This window comes from Diplotaxodon limnothrissa, linkage group LG23 (assembly GCF_057381915.1).
Source record: "Diplotaxodon limnothrissa isolate DT_005_m linkage group LG23, D_limnothrissa_male_GT1.1, whole genome shotgun sequence".
Taxonomy (NCBI): domain Eukaryota; kingdom Metazoa; phylum Chordata; class Actinopteri; order Cichliformes; family Cichlidae; genus Diplotaxodon; species Diplotaxodon limnothrissa.
This window is the reverse complement of record NC_140617.1, coordinates 17,322,816-17,349,750: the sequence shown is the minus strand read 5'-3', so window position 1 is coordinate 17,349,750 and position 26,935 is coordinate 17,322,816. Positions and strand designations below refer to the sequence as shown.

General features: G+C 38.2%; 1 protein-coding gene across 1 annotated transcript in view; it reads left to right on the top strand.

Moving 5' to 3' along the window:
- The first annotated feature begins 6,017 nt into the window (after positions 1 to 6,017).
- Positions 6,018 to 26,935, top strand: part of ect2 (epithelial cell transforming 2) — a 31,390-nt gene continuing 10,472 nt past the window's right edge. Inside the window, exons 1-17 of the mRNA XM_085348009.1 lie at positions 6,018 to 6,075; positions 6,680 to 6,821; positions 8,542 to 8,621; positions 12,436 to 12,528; positions 15,002 to 15,184; positions 15,886 to 15,975; positions 16,222 to 16,329; positions 18,015 to 18,088; positions 19,628 to 19,758; positions 20,051 to 20,166; positions 21,034 to 21,096; positions 23,444 to 23,666; positions 23,851 to 24,012; positions 25,089 to 25,213; positions 26,088 to 26,207; positions 26,286 to 26,354; positions 26,554 to 26,664. Of these exons, the coding sequence (XP_085204135.1) occupies positions 6,689 to 6,821; positions 8,542 to 8,621; positions 12,436 to 12,528; positions 15,002 to 15,184; positions 15,886 to 15,975; positions 16,222 to 16,329; positions 18,015 to 18,088; positions 19,628 to 19,758; positions 20,051 to 20,166; positions 21,034 to 21,096; positions 23,444 to 23,666; positions 23,851 to 24,012; positions 25,089 to 25,213; positions 26,088 to 26,207; positions 26,286 to 26,354; positions 26,554 to 26,664 (1,881 nt within the window). The 5' untranslated portion in view covers positions 6,018 to 6,075; positions 6,680 to 6,688. The remainder of the gene's footprint in view (positions 6,076 to 6,679; positions 6,822 to 8,541; positions 8,622 to 12,435; positions 12,529 to 15,001; positions 15,185 to 15,885; positions 15,976 to 16,221; positions 16,330 to 18,014; positions 18,089 to 19,627; positions 19,759 to 20,050; positions 20,167 to 21,033; positions 21,097 to 23,443; positions 23,667 to 23,850; positions 24,013 to 25,088; positions 25,214 to 26,087; positions 26,208 to 26,285; positions 26,355 to 26,553; positions 26,665 to 26,935) is intronic.

Sequence of the window (26,935 nt, the reverse complement as noted above, 5' to 3'; positions counted from 1 at the left end):
CATTCAATATACATCTTGAACATAGTCTCGATCAATTCTTCTTATTAAAACTAATAAATCATTATCTGAATGCTTTCTAATTCCCAGTAATAGTTCATCTGCTTTTTAGTGCAAGTATCTAATAAGCCATTTAGCAGCTTGCTTAATTTAGGCATGTACACATGGTTGAAAAAAATGGCTGAAACTAAAGAGCAGCATCAGAACAGGGAGAAAAAGCCATGTAAGTGACTTTGATCGTGACATGGTCGTTGGTGCCAAACAGCTGGTGTGACCTACACAACTATCTCTAGGGTTCACAGAAAATATTCAATATTCTTAGAAATCAGAGGTGAATGATAAGGCTGCTTTGAGCTGACAAGAAAGCAACACAAATACTGTAACTGTTACAACCAAGACATGCAGAAGAAGTTCTCTGGCTGCACAACAGAAGAGACAATTAGAAGACCGCACCATGTGACCCTCATGTCAGCTAAAAATTGGACAGTAAAGTTTGAAAAGATATTGCCTAGCCTGATGAGTCTTGATTTCTGCTACAACATTTGGATGGTAGACCTTGAATTTGACATAAACAAGATGACAGCATGGATCCATCCTGCATTGTATCAATGGTTTCACTTGTTGGTGGTGTGATGGTGTATGGCATATTTTCTTGGTACACAGCAACTGAGAATTTTTGAAATGCTAGATCCCACTTGAGTATTGTTGCTGACCATCCCCATCTATTTATGACTACAGTTTACTAATCCCCTGATGGCTGCTGCAAATGACCTCCACAATAACAAGATCGCATTCCAATAGAGCATCTTTGGGATGCGGACGAACATGGACGAAACTTTCTGATGAATGTTTCTAGCACCTTCTTGAATTCACAGACAACTCTGTGGATTCAAACAGTTCTGGCAAAAGAGGTTCTCACCCAGTACTAGCAAGGTGCACTTAATAAAGTGAATGTAGAAATCATAAATAAGAAAACTATCAGGAAAACATTTTTCTGTAAGTTTATGGTCTCGGCCTCTAGCTTCACATCTTCTTCAGTGCACTGTGATATTCATTTTTTAAATAATTGTCTATTTTGCATAAAGTGGTCTTCTGCTGTTATAGCCCACACACCTCTAGCTACAACATTTTTCCATTTTTTGTTCACCACAATCCCAATAAGTAGTTACCTTTCTGTCACCTATACCAGCCTGGAAACCTCTGCTATCAACTATCCCTCCACAGAACTGCCACCCACAGATTTTTTTTCCCCCACAGGAGAGCAGCGGTTTCAGAAACACTGAAAACAACCTGTCTGTCTGAATATGTAGGTGTGTGTTCATAATGAAGTACTTAGGTTGTGGGTGACAGAGCACTAAAGAGAGGGGACTGAGCTTGAACTTTAAAGGTTTGAGGAAGACAAAGCTGCATAGAAGAAGATAAGGTCCTGACAAAGCTTTGTTCTGTGGCGTGAACCTCCTGAGGGCTAAATACAGAAAGACAGAGACCGAATGTGTGTGTATCAGTTAGATGACTGCAGGAGTGGTTCGACAGCTCAGGAATGCGAAAAGCATACTAAGGCTCTCACAAAAGTCAAAGCAGTGGAAGAAAAACAAAGGAATTGCTGGAAGTCACTGTCTTCACTGTCTTCCAGACCAAGTGCTGCTAGCCAAAGGGCCACTGATGTGTGTGTGTGTGTGTGTGTGTGTGTGTGTGTGTGTGAGAGAGAGAGAGAAGGAGTCTGAACATTTCATTGGGAAAAATATAAAATAAATGTATTTAAATTTGTTTTCCAAGGGAAAGAAAGATGTGGTGCATAGTTCAAACACAGTTCATTCATGTTAGTTATTGCTACTTTTTAAGAGGAATCATATTGTGGTTATAAGTCACTGGAACAAATCCAATGTTATGCTTTTTTTGGAAGTCGAATTTCCCAGAGGAACCCACCCGAGGGATTAATAAAGTTCTATCTTATCTTATCTTATCTTAAAACAGCTAAGTAGTATATTGTGGCTGGAAACCCAAGCAAAGCAAAGCTAATTTGCAAAGTCTTTTGCTGTTAGTGAGTGTGCTCTTATCAATAATGAATCAGTAGTGGTTCAGGTTAGAGTTCCTCTCCTCACGTTGAAGAAATCCCTGAAAATCTAACTCATCAATTAGATTTTGTTTTTGATAAAAATGTTCATTTCATATGTTAAAGGATTTGGATGTAACTCTGTATCTTTGCACCCTTTAGTATGTGTGGATATAATATTAGCTCAATATTAGTTCTATAGGGTTCTACAGGCTTGTCCCTAGTTTATTATGTAGAAAACCTTGACTGTCTGGATCTGTATATTTGGGAGTGCAGTCGGCATAATTTCATTCCAAAGTGGAAATCCTCACAAATGACAGTTAATGCATATTTTGCTCCCAATATGTTTTAAAACAATGTGGATGTAAAGGTTAACAATTTAATTTCATTGGAGGTTTTTTAAAAGAAGGCCACCGGCAAAAGATAAATAAGTTATTTTTCTGCTGAGAAATGAGCGTTGTCCCCTTCAATGAAAAATGAAAGGGATATATAACATTCTTTGGGTACCATGTATGTCTGCATATACATATGCAGATTAGAGATGGCACGATACCACTTTTTTATGTCCGATACCGATACCGATATCATAAATTTGGATATCTGCCGATACCGATATGAATCCGATATAATGTTTTTTAATCAACAAAACTGTTTTTTAAAATATCTTGCTGCATTTTGCAAGTCTGCAAGTTCATACTCAAGTTTAAAACAACAACTACACTAAAGCTATTCTGTTATACCTGTATACAAAAAAAATATTTCATAGTTCAGCAATACTGATCAATCTAATAAACTTAGACCTACACCATCCTCCCTATTCTGGTATTTTAAAGAGTACTTAGCGTAAATATTAAGCAACCTAACTAATAGGGTTCCAACTCCCAGCAACAACAAAAATAAATAAATAAAAAATAGGGAACCACCCCTCACGCTCCACCTCATGATGCTTAATCAACGTAATCAACCTTAATTTGATGCAGTGTGAAAAAAAATGCACAGAAATCAATTATTTTTCAAGAAATATTAAATAGATTCAACATCTTTCTTCAACAAAATTGCAGACTGCACAGATGGTACCTTCCCAAAGGAAAATGTACTATAGCTTACTAGGGTATATATATATTAGACTTAATAGTCACTATATACAGTAATTGACTTCTATTCATTTTACATCAAATTAAAACTTTGGGTGTCAGATAATTATTTATTAAAAGCTAGACATTTTAAATGAGAATAAGAAAGAAAAGTATGTCTTTGTGCCCCCTTTTCCCAGTTAATGCCCTATCGGCCCCCCTGGCTAAACTTTGCTAGATCCGCCCCTGCACAGTTACCAGCCGTCAGCTACGTAGAAAAAGATCCTGGAGTAGAAAGTAATATTAAATACATTCTAACAATAGCTGATCAAGCTTAAACGTGCTGCTGTTGTTCAGCCGCTGGTTTCCTCTTTCTGCTGCAAAGCCGATCAGCTGATCATTAGCAGTTTCACGATTGAAGTAGCAGCCGGAGAGCGAGAGGCAGTCGCTCGTTAAGCTTAACGTGGGAATGCTTTACAAACATTCAGAGATGGACTTACACACTTGCTTTACTTCTCTCGGGGATAACTTTGTCGGAGATGAAATGCTAGGTTGCTAGCGAAGCTCCAAATGCTATCCAGACCACCGACAGGTCCCGCATGCCACAGCTGCTCTATCACGTGATGCATACTGCTCCGACGTTCTGAGGCGAGTTACGGCGTGTTGCAAGTTTTGTGAGGTGCTTTCGTGATATTTAATGGATCGGATTACATTTTTTATTTTTCTCCGATATCCGATCCAGTAATTTAGGTCAGTATCGGACCGATACCGATACGTAATATCGGATCGGTCCATCTCTAATGCAGATACTACATCCATAGACAAGAGACACGATTCTTGTAACCAAAGCCTTTCTTCATTTCCATTTGTGGTCTGTTTGCTGTCTGAGTATAACTGACAAATTACATTTTCAGGCTTTGAGTGCCCGCAGGCAAATAGTCTGTGTGTAGAGCAAAGGAAGAAGACCGGCCAATATGCAATTTCAAAACCATCATTTATCATGACAATGATTTAGCTTTTCATCAGTTTTCTTCAACTTTACTTTCATCAACATTAAACTGTGGACAATGAATTATACTTGTATACTCGTTAGTCAAGATATGCGCTGGCTGTACCTAAGCCCCAAAATATTTGCTGTTGTCCCGAGTCATCAGATGAGAGTGGATGGAGTTGCAGATTTGGAACCATGTAGCACACGAAGCTACTTTCTGGAGGATTTACTAATTATTTTATTTTATTTTTTTATCCTAAAAAACCCCATCATATTTTTAAAGGCCACTGGGAACACTTGAAAGTGCTAACACAACAACCACATCATTTCTATCAATGGAATGATCCACTTTCCTGTCTAATGGTCCTATAAGAGTTTCCTGAATCATTACTGCTATGAGTTTTGCTTTTTTCTGCTTAGCTAATGGCCCTTTTGTATCTTTTATAACCAGAGGAAGTAGTGTCAGATTACCCAGATAGTTCCTTCAGGTTGTCGGTGGTCTGTGTACTGTTGTCGAGACCCACAAAGATTAACCAAATATCCACACCATTTTGAGTATGGCTATATAAACCCCACAAACCCACATCCAAGGCAGTCCCAGAGGAGAGTTCTTTGGATTACCTTGGAATAATTATGAAAACAAGTTAACTATTAAAATAATAATAGCTTAAAAAGTGTGACATGCTGCATATGATACTTATGTATAAAGCATAAAATAAATATGTTGGACTGTGCACTTATGAGGATGGATTTGTGTATTTGTGTGTGCATATGTATGAGCCTAACCTAAGGAGCTAAGGCATAGGGGTTAGTATTTGCCTGGGAAGAGTTCACTGTCAGTGTGAACACTTTTGCATTGCTTTTCTTTTTCTCTCTCTCATAATGGAGAGCAAGCAAAAGTGTGAAAGGAGAATTACAAACATTTCACACATATTTTATTACAGAGCTGGATTTTGATATAGGATACACCCATGGGTTATAGTCACCAGCATAAATGCAACAGGGTGTGTTGTTTTAGATCATTCTGCTATGTTAAGAATAAAATAGCAAAAACCCCCAAAACAAAACAGCAACAACAACAAAAGCATTTTCAGGACTGCACAGGAAACCAACAGCTGTGTAGGTATGCATGAACACATGAAATTAATGCATTTCACATTAAAATTTGTTGTCATTATTAGTGGGTTATGTTTAAACTGTTTAACTAATATTTGTATGTCAGCAGTAGGCCTATCACATGTCCCATGTACTGCTTTGGAATATTTTTTTAAAAAAATGCTGGAATAAATAATCAGGATCTGCAGAGAATTAAAAAAAAAAATATTTTGGAAGCAACGGTTCAGGTTTATTTCTTAAATTAAAAACCAACACAACCTATGTGGAGAGAGAGCGAGAGAGAAAGAGACTTTGAACCTTCTTTTTTGTAAGCGATTCAGTTTCCCATGGAACCTGAATGTAACATCACTGGGTGTATGCAGAGTGCAGACTGTCTGCATACTGCTGTTGTGCGCATCGTTATTTGAATGAGCGGACCAATCAGGGGCCTCGCTGGACGGAAGCGTTCAGCTTCCTGTCACTCTTACCCAATCAGCGCGCTGTCCTGTTGTTTGCCTTGCTTTTTGAATTGAGCTGGAGCAGCACACTGACACCGTCTCTGCAATAGTGTCGAGTAGTTAGCTGTCAACAAACTGAAGTAGTCATTTTGGACTATTGTCATTTATAAAGACCAACATGCATTGATACTAGACCTGTGATTTTACGGAGCGATGTTACAGCTGTTTTAAAGAGCGTTTTGAACCGAAGAGGAATTGTGACGAGTTCTTAATTGTGTTGTTGACTTACTAGCTTGGTGGCTAGCTAGGTCAGCTAGAAAGCTTGTTAAATATTACTGATTCAGCGGCCAGTTGAGATTCATTAGCTAGTTTTTTTTTTTTTTTTTTTAGAAGGCATCAAAACAGTCGGTAAGTCTGCATTTTTATTACTGTACTTTTTGAGAGGCGCCATGTTAAATATTAAACGTTAGTAGCGTAAATAGCTAACGTTAATTGAGCTAGCCCTTTTTTGGATATCATCTTCCTTTGAGTTGTTAGGCTTATTCTGCAGTAATTTGAACTATGCTATTTTTCTAGCTCATGGGTTTAAATTTAGATTTAAACGCAAGAGCTAGAAAAATGAAGCTTCTTTATAAAATATGTGTTTAACGGTGTGGGTTTGAAAGGGATTGTTGTCACGATACTTTTTGTCCTCTTGCAATAAACACTAACATTGGATTCTGTTTTTAATAATATTTCCTTAATTGCTTACAACTTTTATAAAGAAGAAGTTTCACTGTTAACAGCTTTTATGCCAGTTTTGTCCAAATATGTTGCATTGCCTAGAGTTGAACTTAACAAGCACTTCTAGTGTCTGAAATCGTGACAAGTTGTGCCACTTTCTTCAGTTGACATCTTTCTTCTTACTTTCCTAGTTGGTATACCTCTTTTCTCTAGCCTTTCTGCCTCGTTGTGTTGTCTCTCTGTGCCTCTGTTCTACCCTGTAACTTCTGAAAGTTTGGTGCCTCCTTAGGTTCCTGCCATGGCTGACAGCAGCATATTGACTTTAGGGACAGCTCGGAGTCTGTTGGTGGATTCTTCGGTCTATGATTCCAGGATTGCTGAAACCACCAAGGATCATGTATTTCTGGGCATGGGATGTGAAGATGGGGAAGGTCAGTGCATACTTTCTTTTTTTCTTCCTTGCCTAAATTTCTAAAACAGACTCTCAAAGTCAAAATGCAGCTAAGTGATCTTCAGTTTTTTCTCCAAATCAAGTCTTTGGTTACAACAAAGAAATCTTATAGTTAACATTATGCTGTAGAAAAACAAAGGCAAAAGTCACTAGTCCTAGAGACTTAATCTTGGATTTATTGATGCATTCACTTCACTCAGTTGTCACTTTAGTTTCAGCTAGTGTAACCATTTAAATACAACATCACTGAAAAAAAAAATTGTACTGTTTAGTTCCCATGGAGTAGGTAAGATTTTCCCATTACCTGGACTTTGATCCTGTCAAAGGTTGGGTTTGTTTTTTTGCTCTTTAGTTTAGCCTACTTGATGACAAATGCATGGGCAAAATATTAAAATTACTTTTAAGTACTCAAAATTAATTTACAAGAGTCACAGTTTAAAATAACTAATGTTAAATGAACACCTCCTTAGCTGTTGTGTTATGCCTCAGGTACTGTGTGAAACTATTACTGTGTACACAGGGTAGTTCTGTTAAGTCTTAAACCTCCTATCCTCCTGTCCTATCCTCACATCTTTGTTTCTGTTTTTGAAAATTTGAGGAAAGACAGTTTTCAAGAAATCAGAAAATCTTTCCTCTAAACTACTCACTAAAGCAACATCTGTTTTTGATTGTCTTTATAAGGCATCCGTGTGCCAAACCACACCCGACGGTTATGCGAAAATAAGCGAAACTTGGCCTGGCCCACTCAGTACATTTGCCAGGGAACCTCAACATTACCTCAGGAGAGCAAGTGCTTATGTTTTTTATTTATTTAGTTCATTTTATTTTTTGTGGCTCATCTGTTCACATTTTTCCGTTTATTACAATTTACTCACCACTGTCAGCCTTTCCCATCAAAGCAAACACCGAAAGTGGCTCCATTACTTCTGGTGTTTGGCATATCACCCAGTTTCTTTAACTTGGCACAAACAGTATGCATACTAAGGACATGCTTGAGGCGTGACTATGATATGTCAGTGTGGGAGCCTAGAGATTTCTAGATACAGAAGCAGATCTGGGCACTAATGGAGAATATTTCTATTCCAATGTTTTGTTTAGTTTTTTTTTCTTTCCAGTACCACATGAAATTTAGGAGAAACTGTAGTGACTTAAGTACCCCAGTCACAAGTATAAATGGCTTAGGCACCATATTGATGCTGGTGATTGCAGTGAGCAATCCACCAGCCAGTGTATTGGTTTTAATAGAACCGGTTGTTCTTCCTCCAAAGTTACCTACTGACTCCTGAATTTTCCTAAAGGGATTCATTTGACTGTTAAATATGACTTTTTTTGAAAAGCTGCAATAATGAAAACTTGCAAATAATAATAATTAATGATTTCCTGGTTGATTTTTATTTATTTATTTATTTTTATATGGCTGGAGGTTGGGTACAGGTAACTGTCAGGGTTTGGATCAGACACTGATAATAAGCTGCAACTGAGTTCATTTTAGGCTTGTTTGACTGTCACTCAAAATGAGAACGGAAGACAAAAACAACAACTTTTCTTCTCCCCAGAGACAACCTGCTGCCTTGATCAGTCGCTATCACATGGTTCCACATTCTGCTTTGTGTGTATGTGTGTGTGTGTTCAGTTGTTCTTGATTCTCCTTTCCATTTTCCTGTTGCTCACTCTGGCTCTATTCTGTTCATCTCTGTCAGATATGCTGCCAAAAGTGGAGACACGGGTTGTTCTGGTGGGAGAAGCAGGCAGAAATAGAGAGCTGGCCAAAGCACTGCAGGTACATCGTTTTCTCTCAACCTTACACTTCCACTGTGCATCTATTAAGGTTGCAGACCTCCATGATCTGAGCTGGTCAACATCACTGTTCTGTGTTTTTTAAAAAACAAACAAAAAAAGTAGGTCACAGGCCAATACACTGAATCCACTAGACTTTTGTCAATGTGTGGTGTTAGCTGAAATGTTTGGCAGAATGGCCTTGTAATTTATCCAAATATCAGATTTCTTAGATTAGAAAGTCTTCTGGTACAGCACAAATTGGAACATGATGGATGGGTCCTATAGATGTCTTGAAAATGCAAATAATTGTGGCACCAGACTATACGCGTCTGTTTAATTAGATTTATTCTATGTAATTATGCACAAATCAAGAAACATGGCATGTCATTAACTGGTTCATATACTGCATATTTACTGTGTAAATATACATTACAGTACTGTGTAACTGTAGCTGAGGGTGTTCTGACCACTTTTATCTATTAATGAATGACTTGTTGTCTTTTGTCTTCTATTTTAAAACTAGCGTAATATTGTTATTTGGGCTGAAACGATTTATTAAGCAGCCTTGTCCATAATGTTGTCATAATTTAATGTGGAACCAGGGTCTGTATACACACAGCGAAGAGCAAAGAAGCAAAGCTGTTAGGCGGTAACTCCGGTGGAGTTTTTCTAGTGCCCAAATGATAGCGCTTGTTTTTGTCATCCCTATTAATTACTGTGAAATCCTTCATTAAACCAACTGTTTAATAAACTCTAACATAAAGAAACGTGAACTTTGTAAATGCTCCAATCCATTGCCGTTTGTAGTTAAATTAGGCAGCTTGCTGAAGGCTGACAGCAGCCATGCAATTTTACATGGCAGAAATACCTGTAAGCAGAACAAAAAGGGGAGAGTCTAAAGGTGGGTGAACTAGACCATATTTATTTCAAGGATTTTATAACATTTTTCAGATAACGATATAAATCACAAATATGTAACATTTTCTATAAATTATGTGAATCTCGGGCAGCTCGACTTGAGGGAAGTGTTTCCAGCTGCGCGTAGTGTACCTGGAGTCGAGTGTTTTAACCGATGCATGAAACGATACATTTTTAGACATAAGTTGTAACAGCCGCCGTTTTCTTTGTGAGCATTTATTACACGGCGTGCTGCGGGGAAAAGCCTGCTCTAACGTTTGAGTCTAAGGTTTATTTTTTAGCACCTGGCGGCTCTTTTTTAATTCTCATCCGTAAATAATCTGCTCTTTCACGTGATTCAGTTTATTTTGAAAAGTCTCAACAGGATCTTGAGCTTTATTGTGAAAGGTTTACGTGGAACATAAACAAGCGGACACGCAATGGTGTTACCGTCGTTGTTGCTAACCACAACGCATAAAACAGGCGCTTGTCCGTCAGTAGTGTGGTTATATTAAATATAAGAGAAAGGGAAAAAGAAGAAATAAATATAGCCACTACAGTGACCATCAAAAGGATGAAAAAATATTGCCATAAACAGTTTATTTTGCGACACCACGAAACAAACGATAGCGTAAAATGAGTAGTTTCGTCATCCGATATATATCGTTATATTGAACGTCAGTTTAATGTCTTGTTTCCAGCAGAACAAAAGTTTGCATCAAAGCACAGGGCAAATGTCAAAATGCTGATATGCTCAGTTTTAGTCACTGCAACCATCACATTCTCCTTTAAAGGCTTATAGACACAAACTCACATCAACACTAGCCAAATCTATTAAGAAGACAGAGTAAAGGTAATTTAAAAAAAAAAATAAAATCATTTTTTAACCCTTAGTTTAGGTTGCTTGTATGTCTTATTTTATTTTACTTTGACCTTGGACTGTCTTAGAGGTTATATATTTTTGCATTTAAGAAAATGTTTTCTTTAAAAACAAAATTCAATGTGGCTCATAAATGTAATTAAAGGGTTTACGTTTTTACCCCTCAGCTCTAAAAAGCTGATTTTGTACACAGGTAAACTTAAAAACCTTGCAAGTGTTAAAATGGAAACCAATAGCCAGTTAATTTAAAAAACAAAAAAAACCAAAACCCTGTGTATTTTCTCTTTTGAATGTTTATTATTGTTCACTAATTAGACAAAGGTATTTTTTTATCTAATTAATCAATGGAATAATCAATAGAATGCTCAATTGCTAAATGTCATATTAACTGACTGTTGCATTTGTTTAAAAAAAACAAAACATGATTCATTTTAGGACATTTTTGCAAGCAATGAATCATTAATGATAAAGAGGCAGTTGAGGAATAGGTTTTAATTGGTTTTAAACGCATTACCAGAGGCGTGTACTCTGATACAAGTTCATCATAGTTGGCTTTTCTTTGTGGATTCTGTGTATGTGACCTATGCAGAGTTGCTTGCGTGCTGTCCTCCATAAAACCAGCAGCGTGTTGCCTGATGACACTATGCAGTTGTAGAATAATTAGTTAAAAAGTCTGACTACAGGAAAGGGGGCAACAGTGGATTTCTTTACAAAGGATATATGTTTGGAGGGGCGTGGGGTGCTGGTGAAGTCAAAAACACGAAAAACATGGAGTGTAGGCGCAGTGGACGGTTTTATTGTTTTTAACACTCGGTTTCACTTTACTACTAAAAAAATGTTATTTACATGTTATGTCTTAAGCTTCTGCCATGGAAATCTGATCTTTGTTTAAATTGTAAGCTGTTTCCTCAGGAAAGAATCTTTGTTACACTTGGAGCACACTTTAAAAAAAAAATTACTGAAAATGTATTGCTGCAAGTTGATTTCAAACGGTAACTGTGAACATAATCCAGTTAGACAAGGTTATGTTTTCATAAGTTGCCATGGTTATCTAGCTGGATACAAAGAGTTGCCTTCATGACCCTCAGTACTGTTTATTTAAGCTCCAAGTACATACCTGGCTTACCCATTCATTTTCATATACAACTCTGGGTGTGCACTCATTTAAAAAAAATAAATAAATAATTTGTGACCAGTTAGTCCATGTTGGATTTAAATATTCTGTATTTTTTTCATGTGTGCCGAACCAAGCAAAGCCTGGAGTCGTATTTAAATTCCTTTTAACAAAACAAAAATATGTTGAATAAACAAAACGCTGTACCCCGTAAAAATGTGAATATAGGAATATTTATGTGTCTAGGGCATGTTTGTGTCTGCTTCAGTAAGCTGCATAGTTGAAATAGCAGAGTCTTTGAGTAGCACCATATGAAGGTGATTTGGAGGCGTGGCTGTAGACTAAGTGCTGCTAGAATGACTTCCTTCCCTGGTCTCCTGAGCCCTGTCACTTTTGAAGGCTCCTTTCTTAAATCATCTATTTCTCCCTGCCAATCCTGTAGCGCAGCCACATCCAAAGACATCTGCCAACAGCTCCATCAGAGCACTCCCGATTGCCTGCCTGACCGCCCGCCGCCATTGCTCAGTCATCCCACAGAACAAGGCCCCCACCACCACAATGTCTTTACTGTTTCTGTCCTCCTCCTCTCTCCTCCTCCCATAGGGCTTTGAACTTTATATTAATTTTTAACTGAAGTTTCTTCTTCCACCCTGCCTACCCCCTCTGGAGCCTGATATTTGTTTGAAGCCACTGTCTTTGCAAGGACACAGACTCCGCCCTGTCTTTTCCTCACTTGCTCCTTGCTGCTTCCATAAACCCAGCCTTGCTCTGTTTTTCCTCATGTGGGGTTAATTTGTATGCATTTGTCTTCTGTCTCAACCTTCTGTCCTTCTCATGTTTTTTTTGTTTGTTTTTTTAAAAAAAAATGCTCTTCATCTAAATGCCAGTGTTTGACATCCACTTCCTACTGGTTGATTTTTACAGGCCATCAGAGTAATGGAGGTACCTGTGGTAAAGATAAGAAAAGGCGAGGCGGGTGCCGAGGAGAAAATGATGATAAAATCTATAGTCAATATGGTATAGTACAGTGTCTGCGTATCTGTGTGACTGTCTGACACTTTGATGGGAACTTGGGGAAGTTCTGCATGAGTCTTAATTCACACTGGGTACTCATTCAATCATGGTGCATGTCTAACTCACTGATGTGGAATTGATTTGTGGGGTGAATATTTAAAAATAAGGGATGTAATTGTTGAGATCTGGATCAGCAACTGGAATAGAGATTTGCACTCAAATGCAAATTCCGGCTTCTTGGCTGAGAGATAATATGAAGTCATTTCAAATACTTTCAATTTACCTCAATGGCATTTGAAAATGGTTAATTTCCTGCTGTTAATGGAGACGCTAGAGTTGCAAATGGTGCTATGAAAATCTGTTTGCACACAGAAAAATAAGTGGACCATGCCCTGCAGGGGCATTAATAGTAATGTACCCAAGAAGCTGTGAGTTTTGAGTGTCATCTTCTGTTAAAGACATGGTTTGAAAAGTTCAGAAACATGCAAGTTTGCTTTCTTTCTCAATGAAATGAATAGATTGCAGCCTTGTGTCTTTATGGAGCTTGAGTCAGGACAGGCTGCAGTTACATTAACCTGGGAAGTCTTAAAGCTCAGGGAAACTCATTTTCTTTTCTCATCAACAGTACTCTACTCAACTTTCTGAAAGTGTGTAACTTGCACAAATTTTTTTTATTTATATATATATATTAGGGGTGCAACGATACTCGTATCGATATTGAACCGTTCGGTACAGTGCTTTCGGTTCGGTATGCATATGTATGTTTTTAATTTATTTGATCAACTTTCCTTCTGACGATGCTGTCTGTGTTGAGCGCTCAGTGGATCTGCCCTCGACAGTGCAGCCTAGGCGGAGTAGTCGAACGCAGATTCACTGAGCGCAGGGTAAGCTCGGGAGACAGAAGTTAAGCTCTCCTTGCAACATGGCAAATTGAACCTCCCCCACCCTCATTCAGATGTGGCGTTTGGAACTATTTTGGTTTTCATGTGACTATGACTCTGAAGGTAAGCGCGTCATGGACTAAAGTAAAACAGTATGTCGGATGTGCCACGCAATTCTCAATTACATGGGTGGGAATTGGTGCGTTAGCGCAGTTAGCTCGTTAACGTGTTGGCCGTCCAGCCCCACGCACGGGGCGATCCGCGGTAGCTCGTTAACGGAGATTTGCCGTGTTGTGGCGTTAAGGTCATTTCAGATTAACGCTGACAGCACTAGTGGGAACACAACGAATATGACTGCACATTTACACCGACATCATCCTAGTGCAAAGACAAAAACAACAAGCACGCATGCTACAAACTTTACCCGAGTCATTTAGACAGCCGTTAGCACATGATTCTCCTCATGGGGACCTGATATGTTTAATATGCTGCTGAGAATATAGCCCAGAAGAAGCGGATAGTATAGCTTTTATTTTGGAAAGAGCCATTTCTCTGTAATAAACTCTCTTTTCCAAAGATGAGTGATTCCTCGATCAGATAGATTTTTTTTATTTTTTTTTTATTACTTTGTTGTTTCAGCAACATTAAATTTAAAAACTGTACTTTTGAGTTAAAATATATATTTATAATAATATATTTATAATAAATGACAAATTAAAAAGGCATGAACATTTTTTTGTAACGAAAAAAATATTGAACCGTGACACCAAAGTACCGAACCGTGAATTTTGTGTATCGTTGCGCCCCTAATGTGTATATAGATAGATATAGATAGTAACATTTGAAAGAAAGTATGACTTTAGTATTTTTTTCATCAACTGGATTTTTTGTTTTTGTTTGTAACAGGCAGGTTTAACAATGGAGTAAATATTTATGAGTAAGCCAAACTGTTAACTTGCAATTACAATTCGCTCTCTCCTCCAATGTCGATGGGGCAAAAACAAGCAAACGAACCCCAAAAAACAAAAATGCACACATTTTTGGAGGTTTTGTACCTTTCGGCTTGCATTTGATGGTATGGCTAACTGATGTATGTCTCATATGTTTTATAGAGCCTCACCTCTACAAGATCATGTAAATGTGCCATTGAATGGGAGTTAATAGGACTTGTTGTGTTTATTGAGTCTAAGCAGAGCAATTTTTTTTTACTGCTGCTAAATAAATGGCAGGATCCAAGATTTCCCAGAAACACTTTGTATTCTCTGAGTGTTTCTATTGACCAGTTGATTATTTTAGAGTCATAGCAACCTGTTAACATATATCAGTAAGGGCTAGGGTTGGTGTTACAGTTGTGCCGATATTTCTTCTAAGATTAGCTGTAAAGACCAAAATTTCTTGTTATTGAAGAAACAAAAAGTTATTTTTTTCAGTTCATTGGATCAGCTAACTTGGACTAAAATTATTAAACCTCACTAACAGACCTAAACACTAACAAGCCTATATGTAGTGTTTTTGTACTTCTGAATTACACATTAGATTTCACCAGTCTGCCACACACTGATCTGTAACTTCATTTTGTTGTTCTTCCTATTCAGGACATCAATACCCCATTCATAATGACAGATAGCGTCCAGGAGTTTGGGGATGGAGAGAACACTGAGTTTGAGACGGTGTTTGTTCTCACACAATTTGATTCTCCTGAATACAACTACCTCTACAAACATGAACACCGCATTGTTGGGCCTCCTGTTGTGCTGCACTGTGCTGCGAAGGATGAAGTGAGTCTTTGATTGACAACAGATTGATTTTATGCAAAGGTTGTGGGGCATAAAAAGTGTCCGTGTAGATTTGCTGACAATATTATGCAATCAAGAAACAGTTCACTTCATTTTCTCTAGAACAGCATCTCCTCAGCTTCATCTAAAACATGGCTTCTGGAATTCAGCAGATATTTACGTCTTCACTCTGAAATCCTCGCTCGGGGAAATATGTTGTCTGTTTGTTGTGTGGGGGGGAACCAACGGAGATGGCCCTGAAATGGAACTTGATTTAAAAAAGCAGGATGCAGAAATTGCATTGTGACTCAGAACAGGATGATGAACAGGAGCAGCTCCTCCCTGCTGTGCCGTCTGTCTGACAGACTTCACACAGGATACTGTTGTCGAACGATATGCCCCGACTGTGGCTGCTATCAACAAGACGGAGTGCATTTGTCAGTTGAAGACAGCGCACACATGCATGACTACAATTCAGAGCATGAACGAGGTGTACCTGATGACAAGGGAAATGATGTTAAGCTATTGTGCAGTTATAACAGGCTGCTATCTGAAATTAGTAGTCACTTTTACTTAACCATTGCATCCTGCATGCTCTGGCACAATTTGTGTTGTAGATAATGTTTAAATATTGTTAAAGGAAAACTTAAAATTCGAATTTGTTATTAATTCCACTCTTTAATTTTACTGTTTCTTTATCGTAGCCTCTCCAGTTTTCATGTCGACCTCTCTACTCCACCACCATGTTAAACCTGTCTCTGTGTTTCACTGGATTCAGGAACAAAGAGGAAATGGTGAGTTCATGAAGCATATACATGGCACTATCTGTTTGTAGTTCTGCTAATAAACAGACAAAAAAACAAAAACCTCTTTAAGTAGAAAAGTTAAATTTCTATCCAACACTTTACACGTGGTGTGTGAGGCCAAAGTAGTTTCTGCTATCATCTGATACGGTGTAAATTAGATTAAAGAACTTCTGGCCTTTCCCACCTTGATATTAATTTTTGTGTTGACCTTGTGGTTTTTCTTTGTTTTTGTAGAAAAACTTGGTGAATCTGGTTCATCACATGGGTGGGACCATACGGAAAGACTTTAGCACAAAGGTCACTCATCTTGTTGCATACTCCACTCATGGAGAGAAATACAGGGTTTGTATATACTTTTCCCCTCCTGTCTTTTTACTCTCTGTGCATCCAATATTAATTGCAGTGTGTTGAAGGGATGAGCATTAATTGACAAACTTCTTAACCTATTATATACTCTTTGTTGCTTTTTTTTTTTTTAAACCTGTTAAGAGACAGCACTTCCAAAGGGGCCTTTTTTCTGCAAAGGAACACTTCACTTTCTAGCTTTTGGAGACTTGATAGGTGAACCACCACCAAATACTATCAAGAGAGATAACTGGCAAATTTTTCCCTACTCTGAAACCAAAGAAAACACAGTGAATCATTTTCTTACAAAATAAAAAACAACAACTCAGAAATAAGGCATGAAGTTTCTGAATCGATCTTCAGTTTAGTTCTGCAGTGTCTAGCTTCAGTGGTTATTGTGAGTAACCGGAGGCGTCACATTCTGCTGGATGCCCCTGATTTGCATTAAGTAGCCTTAAACTGGGGAGCTGGCGACTCATTGCCCTGGTGCTCAAAATAACGCATCAAGGCTTGCATGGAAATGATGGAGCCTACGCACATGTTCTTGACTCCATTAGAATACATGTTTAGAAGACAGGAACATTATTTACAGCCTTTGCAAAGCTAACAAACTTATTATACTTTCTGCTAAATTGTCATTGTTTTGATGCATTAACTAGAAGGATTAAAAAAATAAAAATAGAATAATTATGTTACCCTAAACATGGGGAACAAAATCTCCCCTTTTTGCAACTGAAAACAGAGCTATATGTCAAACTGAAGTCAAGATACCAAAATAATTGAAGTATATATATATATATATATATATATATATATATATATGAATGAGAGAGAGAGACTTGAGTGACTTATTTCTTCCTCCTGGCTTTTTCATTGTACACCACTTCTTTTGACTGTGAAACACTGCTCTCTGCTTGAATAAATAGAATGAGCAGGACTGATGTGATGCCCCCCTGCAACCTAGCTTGAATCCTAATGTCTGGGTCTGTCAGAAAGTTGTAATTTAATTGCAGTTAAACAGCAGTTTTCTCTGTTTTGTGCCCTCCGTGGGGATAAATAGAGATCGATGGGTGGGCGGATGAATAGGTTGACACTTGTCATTCTTGTCGTTTTTCTGCTCGGATGAACAGATGCTTGATGCTGTTCTGCTTTTAGTCATCCTCACAATTATTTTCTTATTAATCCATTTCTTCCTTTTCTCTTCCTTCACTGTTATTTCCTCTTTTCAGTTAATTTTTTCATTGTTTTGTGCTTTTCTTTCTCAAAGTACTGTGAAGGGTACATTTTGTTCTAGCAGAAAAGACAAAATGCAGTGAACTTGTTGTGAGAGGCAGTCAAGGCTGTTTTCCATTTGAAAGTGTGACGCTAACTTAAAGAAAAAAAACTGAATTGTTTCAACCCCAGACACTTTTTTTATATTGTGCCTGAAGTAGAAAATGTTTGTACCTGTCGCGTTTTGTATTGTGGTTCTGAGTGACAGGGCGATCAGGAGTAATGAAAACAGATGGGAGAGGTAGTTATGCTGTTATCAGTGACAGCAGAGCCATTTGACGGTCTTTTAGTTGCAAAATTGTGCCTAGATGAATGTCATGTCCTTCTTTTTGTTATTTCTGTCATTTCTGCCTCATTTCTTATTCACCAATTACCCATTTGTGTTCTCCTCTGCTGTGTTTTGTCCTTAGCTGGCAGTGTGCATGGGGACACCCATCCTCACTCCATCATGGATTCTTAAGGCCTGGGAAAGAAGAGATGATGTGTAAGTTGAATGTTGAATACCATGTAAAGGACATGTGCTTCCAACACATGCAGTACTTTGGTAAAGCAGGTAACCAGCTAGTGCCAGCCCATCCTCTCTGGGCTTTCAACGATCAGCTGGCCTGCTAGCCAGGTTGCTATTGTGGTGATCGTCACCAATTCTAGTAGCTGCTTCCCCGAAGAGAATCTCGCCCTAGAGCTGGGACTCAAACCCTGCAGCTGGCTAAAATAATCATCATCCTCCTGCTCTGAAGATTCACTCTAATTGGCAGCTCACAATGCTTATCAAGTAAACAGGAGGAATTTAAGAAAGTAACATGGTATTTAATTAAACTACAAAAGCCTGTGAACTAAAAAACATGTACAGTGGTCTCGCGTTTCTCGTGGGAGTTCTGTTCTAAAAATGACCCGTGATAGGTGAGATCCGCGAAGTAGCCAGCTTTATTTTTTACGATCATTATAGATGTTTGAAGGCTGTAAAACCCCTGACTACACACTTTATATACTTTTCTCAGACAGGCACGAACATTTTCACACTTTTCTCTCTTGTTTAAACAAAGTTAAAAACCTTGTGAATCAATGGTATGGAAGTAGCGGAAGCAAGAAGAATGAGTTAAGTAAAGTTTGACTTTTCTGACTGTTTTGTTTCGCTTAATGCGCCTTATAATCCGGTGTGCCTTATAGTCTGAAAAATATGGTAACTTCTACCTTCCTTTAGCATGTCCAGAAGTCCAACTTTTTGTGCGATGGTTAGCATCTTCTTTGGTTGGTTAGAAAACTTGCAAACATACAGCACATATAGCACTTCAGAGTCACACTGCTAGTGATCGAATCTTTTTTTATTTATTAACCTTTATTTAACCAGGAAAATCCCATTGAGATTAAAAACCTCTTTTTCAAGGGAGACCTGGCCAAGATCTTTATGTAAATTTGACAAGCTGAACACATTCTGTACTTTACAGGAGACACGGCAGGGATGAGATTGATTGACAATGGTCTACAGCCAATCGGGACGCAGAACACAATGTGCTGTTACAAAAAAAAATCATGCATAATTGCACAAAAATAAATCAGTGAAGCCGCGAAAGGTGAACCGCGTTATAGCAAGGGACCACTGTATATGTATCCCTCCCCCACCATAAAGAAAAATCTAAATGTGATTTTTCCCATCCTGAAATGGTATAAAACCAGTGCAAGCTAACAAGCTTTGTTGTTTCTGAATTGTTTCAAGCATGTTCCACCACTGTCTTCATGATGGCAGTGCTGACAAGAGTTCAAATTGGCTGATAATAAGCCATGTCAGGGCATCAAGCGGATGTTTATTACTTTGCTATGTGCCCAGAGGGGATAATTGTAAAACTGTCTTGTTTACTTATTGCTATGCATGATTCATGTCACCTATTATATACTTTGCATATCAGTGTTAGTTAAGGAGCCATTAGATAATCATTTTATGTTTAATTGCATCGCACACTACTGTTACTTACTGCACATACTGTTCAGTGCAGTAAAGTCATTATTAATTTTATTTTTTGTGAAGAAATTTCCACGCAGGTGACGAGGAGTTTCGAACTGAGTTCAAAGTGCCCCCGTTTCAGGACTGCGTTCTCAGTTTTTTGGGGTTTTCTGAGGAAGAGAAGGCCAACATGGAAGAGAGGACTCTTAAACACGGTCAGTGCCACATTTTATGAAAGCTTCATACAAAGTACACTAAAGACATTTAAAATCAGTTTGAGCACCCTCTACTACAGGAAGGTTTTTTGTTTAAAGCCGTGTGGAGAACTTGTGCAGTTTTTCTACAGTTTCTTGTCTGTAATCCCAGACTGGCTCCATATGACTGAGTCTTTCTGACCCTGACTGTAATTTAGAGGTTATTGTCTTATGTTCCAGAATGAATCTGTGATAAGGATTTAGTGTTGTGTGCATTTTATTTATATAATCTCCTGGTTTTTCTTCATGAAAGGTGGCACGTACCTTGAGGTTGGAAATGAAAGATGTACGCACATGGTTGTGGAGGAAAACCTGGTAAAGGAGCTACCATTTTCTCCCTCCAAGAACCTATTTGTGGTCAAACAAGAGGTAGGCCTTTATATGTTTATTTTCTAGTCTTTGGCATTGATTTTTACTTAAAATAGCCTTGGATAATTATTGACATTATCATGGAATGACACACATTATAGACTAGAAACTATCTACTGATGGGATCACACTAGCTTTGATGCTTTTTAACGTACTGATGTTCTGACCCAGAAGAAGCTATTACTCAAGGTAACAGGTAGTCATTACTCTATTATTACTACTTCTCAGTGGTCAGCCTTATATGTCATTAAACTCTGCCTTCAATTTGCTCTAAACTGCACATTTAAGTTTTTTTTTCTCTGTTTGCTGCCATGTTTTGTTGTTATTCTTGAGATCAACTACTAAAGCTGCTTAACATCACCCAACAAGCTATTAAAAGTTCAGAACAGCATCTCATACACACAGTAATGTTTCTGTGCAACTTCAAGACAAAAACAAGTTTGATTGGTAGTGGCTAAGACTGTCCAGACATGGCTGAATAATTAGTGTCCACTAGGGTTATGTTGCAGGAGGACAGGGACACCAGAGCAAAATAATGAATGCTCTGAAACAGAGTAATTATCTGATCAGGATTCTGTTAAGGTTAAATCTCAGTCAATACTGTCTCTGCTTCCCCCCTTTTCCTTCCGATGCTGTCAGAGAGGGGGTGAAAAATAGAGTTCCTCTTCCAGTGGATGAAAAGGTTAAATCACCTACATAACTTGGTTTGCCTGTATTGTTAACTACACAGTCAATATAGTGGTATCATTTTCTTTACTTTGTCAGTTTTATTGGTTTCAAAGGAAAGGGTACGATATTAAGTATTGTTAATCTTTTTCTGTCTTTGTCCTAACTCGGGTCAATAAAAACTGCTGTTTCTTCTCGCAGTGGTTCTGGGGAAGTATTCAGATGGATGCTCGAGCTGGAGAATCCATGTACCTCTATGAGAAGGTGAGTACATGATTATTAAATTATTATTTGCGTATCTATAAAAGCAAAAATTATGTACACAATATTTATGTAAGACGACAAACGGTAAATGGAGGATTTTTTTTTTCTAGATGTGCAAGTACAGCATACAGCCAGTATTTAGAAACAGTTCTCCTATTTGTTTTTTTAATTCTAAGCTCTTTTATTTGTTTACATTGTCCCTGTTCCTGTTTAAATACTTAATTTTTGTTAGTTTGATGGTTTTAGCTTGCATATTCCTGACCAGTGGTAAACTGCCATCTGTTCTTTTAACCCTTGTGTGGTGTTCATATTTTTGTTACTCAGCCAGTGTTCATGGGTCTGGTGGACCCGCTAGAGTTTTGGCTTTTGAAATTAACACTATCAAACAATTTTATGTTAAATTACTCAACAGATGTTCACTTTATCCCAATTACAAACCATATGAACAGCAAACATGGTTAATTTTTTCCCTTTACCTTTGTTAGATCATATTTATGAATTAATGTGCTTCTCGTTTTTTTTTTTTTTTTTATAAAATGTTATAAAAATAAATCAGTTATAATCAAGTGGAGTGAGTGGAAAGACACAACACATTTACACGTGAAGCAACATGTTTCACAACTAAATGGGATCAGCTGCTCATCAATGGTGACATTAGGCCCAGGGTTGTAAAACAGGGGGAGGTGGTGCACACACTTATCCCACACTGTCCAAGCAGCTAGCTTGTCTCTCTGCCGTCGAGCTGGTCTGTCGTCTCGGTTATCAAAACGGATAATCCTGGAAATTTTGTGGAAGTTTTCCAGAGACATTGATGCACGGAAAGGTTCGTGCCGGTTTCTGCATCCCACAGGGATTCTGTCGATTCCCCTTTGGACCTGAAAACTCCTGCAAGGATAAGAACCCCAAAGTAGGCCTTTGGGGTTCTTAGATGAATTTGGTCCATCTCCTTCCTTCTTTCCAAAAACACACCTTCCTTCTAGATTACTGCAATCCAGAATAATTTTCTGGATGGAATCTGGGATGAAAAGCTCAAATGAAGACTTGATGTCCTGCACATGAGTAACTGTCAGCCGTGTTGGCCCTGCCTTATCACAGTAACAGCTCTGCATTTCTTGGGCAAGAAGACCATTCAATTTCACCAGTTACTGACATCCATATTTCTTCACTTGCTGACTGGTGGGCTTGTTCTGGTCCTGGAGCTAGCTGCAGATGGGGTACTCATCTTTGTTTTGTTACTAAATGGTGCTCAACCTCATCCTCTTCTTCAAAGTCACTGTCAGACTCTGAATTTTCAGAAATGTGAAATATTCTGAAACCTCTTTGTCAACATCATCATCCGAAGCTCCTCTCTCTTCCAAAATCAATTGGATGGCCCTCGCAGCAGATAATCTTTTGCCATCTTGATCAGTTGTGATAAAGAACCACACTGGCAAAGTCTTATTTATTGTATTATGCCCCTAATTAGCAGGAGGGACAGGGAATGAGAAAATAAAATTTGGATCCCTCAAGAAAGAGGGTAAAATGTGTGGGAATGTAAGAGCAGACAACAATGTTGCAACTTTGTGCGGGAGCAGGAGGGGAAGAAAACACTATCAGCAGCACCAGAAAGGAGGAAGACAGAGTGTGGGAACACAGGACCTACACTTTCAACACTTTTATTAGGCCTGGGTCCAGTGGACCCGAACACCTTGTATGTAATGTAAATGCGTGGGGGGAGGTACAGTATGAGGTCATTGAAAATTAGTTCGGATTTATGTTCTTCACAGAAAATAAGCCAAAGCCAATGAATTTCAGTTTGAAAAAATAATTAATTGTTTAATTTTTCTTTTGAGAAAAACTGAAAACGGGTCTCACAGACCCGAACACCATACAAGGGTTAAGTCTTGCCATATTAATTCTTACCCCTTTCACTTCATTATGGAGTTTCCTATCACTCTCAAGCTTTATGCTGGATCCAGATTACACAGTATTATCACAAAACTAGCTGAAGCTGTAAAACAAACAAATAAATAATTATTTGAACATTTAAAAACCATGGCTGCCCTACATGACAATCAGTGCTTCATCTTGGACTTCCTCACAATATCGAGGAAGCGACTGTTGTGTCAAAAAACTGTGACAACTTCCAGAAAGTGTCCATGACGAACTGTAAAATCTCAGTGTACCTTTCCACATGCAACATAGAAATGAGGGATAAGATTAAGTGTAGATGATCCATACTGGCCTTTTTGTACTTCTCATTCATTTCATAATTTGCAAGAAATGTTCATGACCTTTTCATTCTTTAGTTGTTACATAGGTTGCTTTGTGTTTACCATGAGCTTTCTTTTTCCTCTCTGCACTTCAGAATGACAGCCCAGCTATGAAGAAAGCAGTGTCCCTCCTTTCCCTCACCACCCCAAACAGTAACCGTAAGCGTCGACGTCTGAAGGACACATTGGCTCAGCTCACCAAAGAAACAGAGATCTCTCCCTTCCCTCCGCGCAAAAGACCGTCAGCAGAGCACTCGTTGTCTATTGGTTCACTGCTGGACATCTCTAATACTCCAGAGACATGCAAGGCTTTGGCAGGTATTGATGGGAGAATGGATGACAGTCTCTTTTATGCAACTCTTAAGCAATTATGTCATATATACATTTTGCTAAATATTAATGGATCCCTGCAGGCAGCGTTTGTTTTTCCCACCGTAGTTGTGCTTTAGTTGAGTTTTTCTTTCTTCAGATGAAAACTGTACACAACTCTTCTTATTTCCAGAAGACAGAGTAGGAGAAAGTTTTGTGGCCAAGACTAGGATAGGAAGAAGGAAAACCAGGGAAAGGAGTAGGACAGACAGGGAGGAGAGGAGAAAAAGGTCCCATCTGACTACAAATGCTTGTCAACAACCAGAAGAAGAGCAGCACCAGGGAACTTATGGAGGTTTGGATTTTGAGCAGGACAGTGGGGATAGTGGTTGGCATTAATTAAGAGCTATTACAAAGTTATTGTTTGATGGATGACAAACTGCTTTTACGGTAATGTAGTTGGTTTTTATCTGTAACACAACCAAATTGTTTCTGATTTTTTTAGTTATATTCTCAATCACTCCCAGGCCAGCTGAGTGTAAAGGAGTACAAATGTGAAGTAGTCACCAGTCACCAGTTTGTCACCCTCAAACAAGCCAAGGTTTAATTTCTGGATAGCTCAGTGGATAGTGTAACTGTGCATGGCTTAACTATAAAAACCCATAATGAAGAGATTACAAGTATCATTGTATACAAAATGAAAATCTTAAGCACTGCAACTGACTAGTCACCAAATATTAGAAAATACTAGCCTTACTTCCACTCAATGCAGTACCTTCATCTAAAGAGCATAGTTTAATACTTTAATTTGGCTTAAAGTGTTTGGGGGGATAAGATAAAAGCAGAACATGTAACAGATGTCAGATGGGGGGGGGGGGAAAGCCATTGGCAGACATAAACATAACCGCTTAGCTCTGGGACGTTCAGCTTCTGATATCTCAGTTTTAGGAAAAATGCCAAGAAATTTCTCAAGGAGGTCGTCTTCACAGTCAGCACAGAGCAATGTAAGACACGTTTTGTGTGAACGTCTGACTCTCGATTTGGCAAACGGCATGTTCTCTAACGTTGAGAGCACTGGCTTGTAAAGACCAATGAGGTCAGCCAGGCCATGTCAAAGGAAATAATTCTTTAAAGTCAAATAAATATATTTATTAACTCTGTGTGCCAACATGAATAAACCAAAACCTATTAAAAACCTATAAACTGTGTTTTTGCATTTACATACTTTTCATTCCATTACATACATTGTGCCATTAACCCGCACAACAGAATTGCAGTACATAAAAAATATTTATAATAATAATTTTGTTTTCAGTCAGTTATAGTTGTTAACAAGCTATGATAGTGAATGGACACCTGGCACTCTCTGCCTGTACTTCAGTGCACCATTATAACCTTATGTCTTCCTGCCTGGCTTCTTTGTTCCTCCAGAGAGTTCGAAGCCTTCTAAGAGTTCAGCTCCGGTTCTCTCCAAGCAGTCAGCCAGGTGGCAGGTCTCCAAGGAGCTCTACCAAACTGAAAGCAACTATGTAGACATTTTAAGCACAATCCTACAGGTAAGTGTGTGTCTGTGTTCACATGGTGTGCACAGTTCTAATATTTCCCCCTCAGGTCAACCTGTGTGTTGTCCCTGGCGACAGTTTGAGGCTAAACTATAATCATTAAAGGTTTGTATGTGTGTATTTGCAAGCTGCAACTTGGCCTGTCTTATCAGTTGGTCCCAGCAGAGAGTCAGACAGCTGACCAGTGAGGGAGAAAATGACCTGCCTGACCATTTCTCTCTCTGTCTCCGCTTGAGAATCTTTTACTCTTTTCTTTATCTTCTTTGGATTTCCTCCATTTTGATGTTGCTTACCTTGAGGTTGCTTCTGTGGCTCCTCCACTGTGATTTTTTTTTTTTTTTTTTTTTTTTTTATCTTTATCAAAGAAAAACAGCAGAAACTGACTCCATTATCCAGAGATTCAGAATTTCATGCATGCCTAAAAAAGATGTAGTGCTGTTTATTACGGCATGTTTCATTGTTGGGTCATGTTTCTTTTTCTTTAGTATTTATAGATAATTGGATTTCATTTTTCAACCTGAAACAACAATGGCACAGTTGATTGGAGATGGGAAAAACAGATAAAGATAAAATGTATTATACCTTTTCTGTTTTTTCTCACAAGTGATGTTCACATTTACATGAATTAACTTGGACACAACATGATGGCATAAAAGCTTGAAAATACTAAAGCTTCAAGCCATTTTCTTCATGTATGATTAGAAGACAATTGAAAAATAATATCCAGAAAATATCCCCATCTCTGGGTACGTTGCTCTGGATTGTCATTTCATCTAAAATGTTGGTCTTTGATCTTTTGACATGTGAATCATTCTTGGTTCTTCATGGTGTATAATAAAGTATTTCCCATATTTACTTTAATCTTTAGCTTTTCAAGCATCCATTGGAAAAAGAGGGACAGGTGGGTGGACCTATCCTGGCTCAAGAGGAGATTAAGACAATATTTGGCAGCATCCCAGACATCTATGAAGTTCATACCAGAATAAAGGTAATGTATCCCCAAACGTTTGTCTTATGCAAAAATCGGAGAAAAGTTTTGTTGTTAACCTTCTGGTCTGTTGATCAGAATGATCTTGAGGAGCTCCTCACAGACTGGTCAGAAAACAGAAGTGTTGGAAACATCATTCTGAAATACGTGAGTTTCTACGTGTTTATACATGATGTATACATGCTATAAAAGTTCACACATGCTTGGTGGTCAAGGCTGGTCAAAGTCAGAGAGAAATAATATCGGCGTCATGGTGTGTCAAATTACTTAATGAGACTAGTATTTTGGATTCTCACGTAAACTTTATTCTTCTGTGTGACTCTTCCTTTTTTCCCCTTCCTTATAGTCTAAAGAGCTGGTGAAGGCCTACCCCCCCTTTGTCAACTTCTTTGAAATGAGCAAAGAGACCATTGTTCGGTGTGAGAAACAAAAACCACGGTTTCATGCATTCCTCAAGGTATGACCTTTTATGTTTGTGTTTTTTTTTGCCTGTCTAGTGGATTTCATGACATGAGCAAAAAAAAAAATCTGATACATGAAAAAACCCCAACTTGATTAAAATGTGACAGATGTTTGTATCCACAGCCTTTTGACTGTTTACCACTGCAAATACTAAATCTTTCAGAGGAAGTCACATTATGTCCCCTTGCACCTGTCCATCTATGACTGACACTGACTCTTCAATTTTTATCAAAAGTACGATCCTTCAACTTGAGTTTTAATTTTGA